Raw genomic sequence first — 9,591 nt, forward strand, 5'->3', positions numbered from 1 at the left:
GACGCCACTCCGGGTGCACTCGCCTGCCCCGCGGGGTACTATGGGTTTTGCTTGCTTGTTTTTGCTGTTTAATGAGGGTGGGTGGTGTTAGAGGTCCGACCACTATGATAAAGACCTCCCTGGAGACAAACCCCTAGCGAGTCGTGTTCTTTCTGCAGCAACAGGTTCGCGGAGGGCTCCTTCACCCCTTCTAAAATCCTCTGCCCCCCGGCGGGACTTGGAAACCGCTCAGAGCCCTGCGACTTTCTCCCACTTGGACTTGTGCCTCCCGTGCGCAACCCTTAACCTGGGCCTGATGCCAATTTCTGCAGCCCACCCCTCACCGAGTCGAGCACACTTTTAAAGTCGGCCTCCTCTGCGCCCAGAGGCCCGACCCCCGAGTGGAGGCTGGCAAATTGTGCAAAGGAGGCGGAGACCAAGGGGAATCGACACGTTCGTAGGCTACCAAGGGGCTCCTAGTTAGCGGCCTCGCCAGAGATGCATCCAGGTTCCCAACCCCACAAACCCGTTATGCGGGGCTGTGCGAGCGTGCGTGCGTGTGTGTGTGTGTGTATGTGTGCGTGCGTGTGTGTGTGTGTGTGTGTGTGTGCGCGCGCGCGCTGAGCTCTAGAGAAAGCGGGTCAGGGAGAGGAGAAGACGCACAGAAGCACCCTGTTGGCGAGACTGGACCTCCCGTCGAGGTCTTCCCTCCCAACCTCTCTCTTGGGCTCCCGCTCTGCCGCGGGGACCCCCATTTCAGCTCCAACGGGGACGCCTCTTCTTCCAGGATTAGGGCTTTGCCTCTGGGGGCGACGGCCAGAGGCTCTCGGAATCGCTCCCTGTTGCTCCCCAGCGTCGGGGGGTCGGCGGCGAGGCGGGCAGTGGCAGCTTCGTGACTGTGCCCGCCCCGCGGCGCGGGGAGGTGCTCCAGGCTACAGCCGGAACGCCACACCCTCAGCACGGCCCTGGCCCCGCCCCCGGCCGGCGCGCGTTCCCGGCCAGGGGAGGCGTGTGCTGCTTCTGCAGCCAGCGAGAGAGGGAGAGGGATGGATATTGGAGGAGGAATTCGGGCTTAACAAGTGATCGCTGCTGTCTAGGATTTTGTTTCTTTTTCTGGGGAACCTTGACTTCCTTTTCCGATTGAGCCCTCCTGTGCTGAACTCCAAAGGAACCAGAAGTCTTGGGGTCTTCCCCGGGGTAGCCCTGATCCCCACCCCGGGCTCCAGCAGCGAGGACTCTGTGCCCCCCCACCCCCGCTTCCCCCCTCCCCCGCCAGGCAACAGAACTTGTTTCGTGGATATTTTGGAGCTTCCACCTGCCACACCGGAGTGATTCCTTCTACCCCCAAGAACATTCTTCCCCTCCTCCAGCTGTTGCAGCTTGAGGGGGAAAGACAAACCAAGCGGGGGATTTTCTTTATATTTATTTTTCACTCCGCCTGGGAACGGTAAGTATGATACCTCTCTTATCTTTCCTCCACTCTCCTCTTTTGGTTGTTAAGAAACAGTGGACATTTGAGGGATAAATAATATCGGGAATGTGACAGAAGGGCATGAATGGAAGGCGGTTAAAAATAAACCAGGAGGTGGAAGGAGGGAGGTGCAGATGCTGCGCGGCGCTCTGGGGGGCCAACAGTTGTTATTTTCCTAACCCCAGGGATGGGGTGCGTGCGCCCTGCTTAATGTGCCTGAGCGGGAACCTAGGTCTGGAGGGGAGGGTGCGATTAAAGATGTCGTTTCCCAGCGAGGTGGGGTTTAGATTTAGCATCGCTTTGCCTCATCCCAGACTCACCGGTTCCGTTCCTTTGGGAACAGCTGGCGAACGGGTTTCAATTGCTGCCTCTCCCAGCATTTGGATTTGCGTGCATTTTCCGAGCATTTCAGCAGCACATAGGGACGGTGTAAATGGCGTGCGTTGAAGTGTATATTTCTCACCGTGTTGGCTTTTTGATTTTCTCAATCTCTCTCTCTCTCTCTCTGATAGGTCCAGGTACCATCCTAAGACAGTTGCAGAAATTAGCACTGGGGGATGAAAACAGCCTTGTTGTTGGGGTAGGGGAGAAGAGGAGGCGGGGAGGAATGCTTGGCTGTTGTTTGGGGGCAGAGGGATTCAGAGAATAGGTAGTCTGCAAAATCCTATTAGTTTAATGGTGTTAAAGAGGAAGGGAAATTTCTATGTAAAGGTCTCCCCCATCAAGGCTCCCGGGAGTAGGCTTGAATAGATTCTCCTAAGCATGAATACCTAGGGAAGGAAGAGAGGTTTTTAAACCAGTCTTGCTGTGTGGAAGGTTTTTCCTTTTCTTTCCTTTTCTCTTATTCTTTTCCTTCTCCCCCCTGCTCCCTCCACCACCTCCTCCTCTTCCTCTTCTTCTACTTCATCATCATCATCATCATCATCATCTTCTTCTTCTTCTCGGTTAGGGATAGTGAGGTAACTGGTAGCCAATTAAAAGGAAGGTAATTTGCTTTTTGTAAGGTGGGGGAGGGAGAGAAAAAAATGACTAAACCCAAATAAATAAATAAGTAAGTAAGTAAGTAAATAAATAAATAAATGGTGTAGAGCAAAATGAGGGCAGGTCTAGATCTCCTGCAGAGCTGGCGGTGAATTAGAAGACCTGTTAATTCATGACATTCTGGGAGCAGTTAGTTGGGAGGGGGGTGTGCATAGTATACAAATATACAGGCACTTTGGTTCTACTGGGGTTTTATTTCAATAGTGTATTCTAACGGCTTTGAGGGAGTTGGGGAAGAAACTGAGCAAACTCTCAGGCTCTTTGGCCTGTGAAAGTCTTTAAAAGGTGGTGGTGGCCTGACCTTCCAGAATAAATGTAACCCGAGGGTGGTTTGGTAGAGACTTGGAGACCTCCTGAGGGTAAACATTTCAGAGTATTTGCTGTTGTTAGGAGCCAGGCAAAGGAAGGGGCTTGTCATTCGAGATACCTTCAGAGGTGTGTTTTGTGTCCAAATCAAGCTCACCTCTTGCCCTAGGAGAATGTGTGATGATGATTGGGAAGCCCTCAGTTTGCCACTTCCCTGCTTTGTCACTTCATAAAACTTGGGTGGGTTTAGGCTTCTAGGCTGACAGAATTCAGCAAGGAGCAGCAGGTGGTCAAGGGCTGAATCCCGTTAATGGCTCCAGAAAGCCATTTCCCTTGTGCTCCCCAAATGCTTCCAGTAATAGAAACTGGTAGATGCCCTGAATTCTGACTGTCATTGTCCTCCCCAATTCTCTGGGCCACTCTGCATTCTTGGAAGTCCTGTTGGACAGAGTGAATGCAAAAGCATAGGAGACAGAAGATTAGGGCAGCTTTTACAGGTCCTGGCTGAGGAGATGAATTAGTTGGACCTAGAGAGAGCCAACTAAGAAGAAAGGCCAGGAATAACAAGTGACAGTAGAGACAGATTGGGGCTGCAAGGAAGATGTGATCAGCAAGTGACAGACTGGAAATAAAAGTGGGCAGAGAGAGGCAAGGGAGGCGGGGGGTTGGGAGGTGGGAAATAATGGATTAAGTTATGGGGTGGGGGGAAGTATGATAGGCTGAAAATAAAATCCACACAAACTGGGATTTAAAACATAAGGAAATAGTCCCTTGAGAGGAGTGTAGGAGGAGGCATTGAGGGGAACATGGAGGAACCGCAAGGAGAAAAGATGATTATCAGAGAAGTGGAAACTGGGATTAGCTCCTAGTCTGTGGGTGGTAGGGAGTGTTCTGGAGTCTGGGAAACAGAAAAACAACAGGGGCATGCTTCAGGGGGTCAGGAAGTGCCAACTTAATACAGGCCATTGGTGAATCTCAAAGTGTCCTGGATGTCCTCACATTCTGTCCTCCCTGTAATCAAGACCGTGGTTTAAGGACATATACATTTGGGCATGAGTAGATTGACAATAAAAACTTAGGTTATGGTCCTATTATTCGGAACTGCCATCATTTATTGACATTCATTATGTCTGTGCTGTTTGATCAACATTCACTGTCTCATTCAACCTCGCCAAGCGGGATGGAGGGGGTTGTATGTAGATAAGGTGATTGAAGCTTGTTGAAGTGGTAGACCCTGAATTAAAGAAAACTGGTTTTTCCAACTGCTCTAATCCTGAATCAAGACAGAGAGGGGTGGAAAGGCACTAAATTCAGAAATATTTGATGAGTGGAAATTTAAAAAAAAAATGCCTTGAGATCAATGAATGATGAAAGCAGCTGTAAAGTGAAAGCATTATTATTGTGGAATGAAGAAAGTGACACCGAGAATTAAGACCTGGCATGAGTGAAAGGGAGAGCCACAGGAGGAGCCATGTGGGTCGAGAGTGGAGAGAGGAAAAATAATTGAGTTGCCATGAAAATAGACCGAGCTGAAATAATAACCAAAGAAGAAGGACAGAAGGATGGTTTAGTGAGGAGGAGATTTAACAACCTGCCCCACACTCCTTGGACATTTTGTGGTCACTTGGTGCTTTATGTAGTTTGCTTGAGGACAGGAGAAAGAAGGTGTACGGGAAGGAAACACTGTTTGCTCTTTATTATGATTTGATTCTTTTTATTTTTCTCCTATGCTTGTTTCCCTTCCTTTTTCAGGTGAAGTACTTCTGCATGATTTTAGCTGAAGGATGCTCTGCATTTCCTTGATTTCTATGGAGATCTCAGAGCCGGGTGTGCCCCTGCTGATACCTCATCTTGTACCTTCTCTACCTCCCAAGGTCTTTGCCTCTGTCGATAGCTTGGCATTGCCCCTGGGTCCAGGAAGCCTGTGGTGAACTTGAGGGGAGCACCTGGAGAATCGTCCTGATAGGCTTTGAGCAGCCATGGCTGGACGTACTTCAAGCCACGTGTTAACATGGGTCAAGCCGTCCCTAGAAGGCAAGTGCTAAGACTAAAGGCTTATTTGCGTTTTATTTAAATTTGATGGACTGAGCTTTGGACAATTTCCATGGCAGAAAAATATATTCCATTTTCTAGGCACAACTGCTGGCTGTCAGATACTTGCCGCCTTTGAAATCTTGCGGCATCATCACCAACCACATCCTAGACGTATTTCCACATTTGAACAGCCACCCAAAAACAGGTGTTTGGGAGACCCCACCATTTTTTGACTTGGGCTTGAGAGTGCTAGGTTGTTTATCTAGACCAGCCAAGCTCTGGAGAGCAATGTTGAATCCCTGGGAACAGAGAGCATGGGGCGTACTGATTTAAAAACAGAAAATGCAAAGTTGGACTGAAAATATCCTTAGTCTTCCAAGCAATCTGCTTAAGGGTTCCAAACTTACCTTAATTTGGTGAGAAAAGAAGCTGCCCTAGTTTTCTTTCTTCTTCTTCTACAACTGGAACCAGCCATTTCCCGAAACCACCACCATGGAGGTTGCAATGGTGAGTGCGGAGAGCTCAGGGTGCAACAGTCACATGCCTTACGGTTATGCAGCCCAGGCCCGGGCCCGGGAGCGGGAGAGGCTTGCTCACTCGAGGGCAGCTGCGGCCGCCGCCGTGGCAGCTGCCACAGCGGCGGTGGAAGGCGGCGCGGGGTCTGGAGGGGGCTCCCACCACCACCACCAGGCGCGTGGGGCCTGCACCTCCCATGACCCTCAGGGTGGCCGGGGGAGTCGGAGGAGGAGGCGCCAGCCGCCTGAGAGGAAGAAAGCCCACCACCGTCAGAGCAGCTTTCCTCATTGCTCCGACCTGATGCCCAGTGGCTCTGAGGAGAAGATCCTGAGGGAGCTGAGTGAGGAAGAGGAGGAGGAGGAGGAGGAGGAGGAGGAGGAAGAGGAGGGCAGGTTTTACTATAGCGAAGATGACCACGGTGATGAATGCTCCTACACGGACCTGCTGCCTCAGGATGATGGGGGCGGCGGCGGCGGCTATAGCTCGGTCCGCTACAGCGACTGCTGTGAACGTGTGGTGATAAATGTGTCCGGCCTGCGCTTTGAGACCCAGATGAAGACTCTGGCGCAGTTTCCAGAGACTTTGTTGGGAGACCCCGAGAAGAGGACTCAGTACTTTGACCCTTTGCGTAACGAGTATTTTTTTGACAGGAACAGGCCTAGCTTCGATGCCATCTTATATTATTACCAATCAGGAGGCCGCCTCAAGAGGCCGGTCAATGTCCCCTTTGATATCTTCACTGAGGAGGTGAAGTTCTATCAGCTGGGAGAGGAGGCCCTGCTCAAGTTTCGGGAGGACGAGGGCTTTGTGAGAGAGGAGGAGGACCGGGCCTTGCCGGAGAACGAATTTAAAAAGCAGATTTGGCTTCTCTTTGAGTACCCGGAGAGCTCCAGTCCAGCAAGGGGCATAGCCATCGTTTCCGTCCTGGTCATCTTAATCTCCATTGTCATTTTCTGCCTGGAAACTTTACCTGAGTTTAGGGACGACAGGGATCTCCTCATGGCACTGAGCGCAGGCGGACACACTGGGTTATTGAATGACACTTCGGCTCCCCACCTAGAGAACTCAGGGCACACCATATTCAATGACCCCTTCTTCATCGTGGAGACAGTCTGTATCGTTTGGTTTTCCTTTGAGTTTGTGGTTCGCTGCTTCGCTTGCCCCAGCCAAGCACTCTTCTTCAAAAACATCATGAACATCATTGACATTGTCTCCATTTTGCCTTACTTCATCACACTGGGCACTGATCTGGCCCAGCAACAGGGGGGTGGCAATGGACAGCAGCAGCAGGCCATGTCCTTTGCCATCCTCAGGATCATCCGTCTGGTCCGGGTATTCCGGATCTTCAAACTCTCCAGGCACTCCAAGGGCCTGCAGATCCTGGGCCACACCCTCAGAGCCAGCATGCGGGAACTGGGCCTTCTGATCTTCTTCCTCTTCATTGGGGTCATCTTGTTTTCCAGCGCCGTGTATTTCGCGGAGGCAGATGAACCTACTACCCATTTCCAAAGCATCCCAGATGCATTTTGGTGGGCTGTGGTGACCATGACTACTGTGGGCTATGGGGACATGAAGCCCATCACTGTGGGGGGCAAGATCGTGGGGTCCCTGTGTGCCATTGCAGGTGTGTTAACCATTGCTTTGCCAGTGCCAGTGATTGTCTCTAACTTTAACTATTTCTACCACAGAGAGACTGAAAATGAGGAACAGACACAGCTGACACAGAATGCAGTCAGTTGCCCATACCTCCCTTCTAATTTGCTGAAGAAATTTCGGAGCTCTACTTCTTCTTCCCTGGGGGACAAGTCAGAGTATCTAGAGATGGAAGAAGGAGTTAAGGAATCTCTCTGTGCAAAGGAGGAGAAGTGTCAGGGAAAGGGGGACGACAGTGAGACAGATAAAAACAACTGTTCTAATGCAAAGGCTGTGGAGACCGATGTGTGAATCTTGTTCTCCATCCGCCACTGACCCCCCAACCCCAGTATCTCCAAATATATTTATGCATAGAGAGTGCAGTTATGAAAATGAAATATGCAAACGAACCTAATGCATATAGTAGTACGCCATTTAATGGTTATACGTGGTATAATTGTTACTAAACTTGTATTACATATCAAATAAATGATACATCTTGGGGAAGAGGGAGGCTAAAATAGGAGCAAATCTATCTTTATATTTTTTATTAGAATGCAAGAATTTTGCACATTAACTGGAAAAGATGTTAGAAGTAAAGATGATTCCATGGAGAGAATGAATATGTGTGTATTTGTGTGTGTGTGTGTGTGTGTGTGTGTGTAAGTAAATTGTCAACATTGTTCATAATTGTGCAGTGATGGGAAAAGTTGGCATTTTGAAGTATTTACTATGTAAGAACTAATGAATTCGAGCAGTCATTTGTTTTTTAAAAATTTTAAGAATTACTATGTAGGAAAAAAAAGAAAGTGAATTATTTAATAGAATATAGGTCACAATTTTATCTTGGATTTAATTAAAGTTTATTTTTAACTGGAAATCAACTTTTAAAAAGGCTGTGAGGGCCTTTAGAAATTGATTATATTTTATTATTAATTTTGGGAAGATATGACAGCAAATGCCTAACAATATGGAAGAAGTAAAATCGGAGAAAATGTAACAAGTTTTGTTCACAGATAACAGGACTGGAATTTTTTTTTTTTTCCTTTTGCACTATTTTATATGCTGGAGATTGAGAGAGACTTCCTACTGTGAATGTTTCCTAATGTAACAGTTCAATGACAATCATTGGAAGAATGATTTCATAGTCTTATTTTATAGTTTTCTTTGTGTGAGACTAATGGCCACGCAGATAACAGCACATGATTCCCTTTTTTTAAAATCTAAATAACTGATCTGTAAAGGGAGTATGAAGTAAAATTTAGCAACTGAATCTTTTGAAATTGGACTGTTACAATGATGTTTCTGAAACCATACTATTTTAATTATTCTTCTGCCTTTTAAATCCAGAATAATTTAACCAAAGTTAATGCATGCACTGAAAGAATTCTTGAAGAAATAAGATGCCCAGCAGCTACAGTGATTATGGCTTAAGAGCTTTCTATTAAATGTGCAACATAAATGCTAGATTTATTAAGTTTATTTCTTTGTGCAGCTACATAAAAGCACAGTGTGGGGATTCATCTCAGAATTTAGCACTCAATTTGCTAAAACTCATATAAGGAAGAATTGTGTCAAAACATTTGATTTTGATATCACCGTCAATATCATTTTTGTTAAAGGATCTTATGACACATGTAACTGTGTTTAATTCATGACAAGGGGTTCTAGAATGTGAGGTAACAGCTAGTGATCAGACCTGCACTATTAAGTCATAATGAGATATAGATTAGCAAATTTAGAGTCCATAAGAGGCCTTATTCTCCAGTGTTTCTTCAACATCTATTTTTTATAAAATGGTTGTCCTGAGGTTTGGGAAAAATATACTATGTAGCACATAATGAACTCTGACAACTGTGAATTAAAAAAAGAAAAAAAAAAAGATCTAGAATAGCTTTTCTCAAGCTTTTAAGTCCCAGGCCATCATTTGATAATAACATAATTCTTCTTTAATGATATTTGAAATTCCAAGTAAATCTAATGTTAGGTTTAAAAGGAAAGTTACACCCTTCTCCCACCCCCTCCCCACCACTTACAGAAAAACACCTCTCAAGAATACCATTTGGAGAATGGAAAGCAGCAAGCAGGGGAATTGATTGAATGCTCTGACCAAAGATCTCTAGTGGACAATAATAGAGAGTGACAAAACAAGCAAATGCGATCTTGTAATAAGACCTCAAAGATGACATTTTAATATATTTTGGATATGGTGCAAAAATGTAATAAGCATTAGACGAAGAGTAAGGCTATCTGGGCTGGTCACTATTCATTTGAAAAAGTCACCATTAATCTCTGCACCCCAGTTTTCTCATTAGTGAAAAAGAGGGCACATAAAGCTTTTGTTACATCACAGAGTTGTTATGGAAAGCAAATGAGAACATGTGAAAACTCTGAAATGCCGAGTTCCATATAAATGCCTGATGTTATGTCTAAATTGCTTAATACTCCTCTGGGAGAAAGAGATTTAGAACCCATGAGCTACATCTGCTTTATTAGGATATTGTGAGAATCATGGGTAATTTCTTTAATTTTGAGCTCCTTACAAGAAGTGGATATGCAGATGCAAGATAGCCTTTCATTGAGTAATTACTGTAGTTTCTTCATTTGGGAGA

General features: G+C 46.6%; 1 protein-coding gene across 2 annotated transcripts; it reads left to right on the forward strand.

Moving 5' to 3' along the window:
• The first annotated feature begins 996 nt into the window (after window positions 1–996).
• KCNA4 (potassium voltage-gated channel subfamily A member 4) lies at window positions 997–8,863 on the forward strand. 2 transcript variants are annotated; one of them, XM_073904827.1, is made up of 2 exons: window positions 997–1,426; window positions 4,550–8,863. In XM_073904827.1, exon 2 carries the CDS (start codon window positions 5,324–5,326, stop codon window positions 7,289–7,291), a length of 1,968 nt encoding a protein of 655 aa, XP_073760928.1. In that variant the 5' UTR covers window positions 997–1,426; window positions 4,550–5,323; the 3' UTR covers window positions 7,292–8,863. The 2 variants fall into 2 exon arrangements, with proteins under 2 accessions (XP_073760928.1, XP_025734737.1); XM_025878952.2 differs by having other exon boundaries at window positions 4,672–8,863.
• The last annotated feature ends 728 nt before the right edge of the window (window positions 8,864–9,591 follow it).

This window comes from Callorhinus ursinus, unplaced genomic scaffold, assembly GCF_003265705.2.
Source record: "Callorhinus ursinus isolate GAN/ISIS: 27379988/994484 unplaced genomic scaffold, GSC_fseal_2.0 scaffold21, whole genome shotgun sequence".
Lineage (NCBI taxonomy): Eukaryota > Metazoa > Chordata > Mammalia > Carnivora > Otariidae > Callorhinus > Callorhinus ursinus.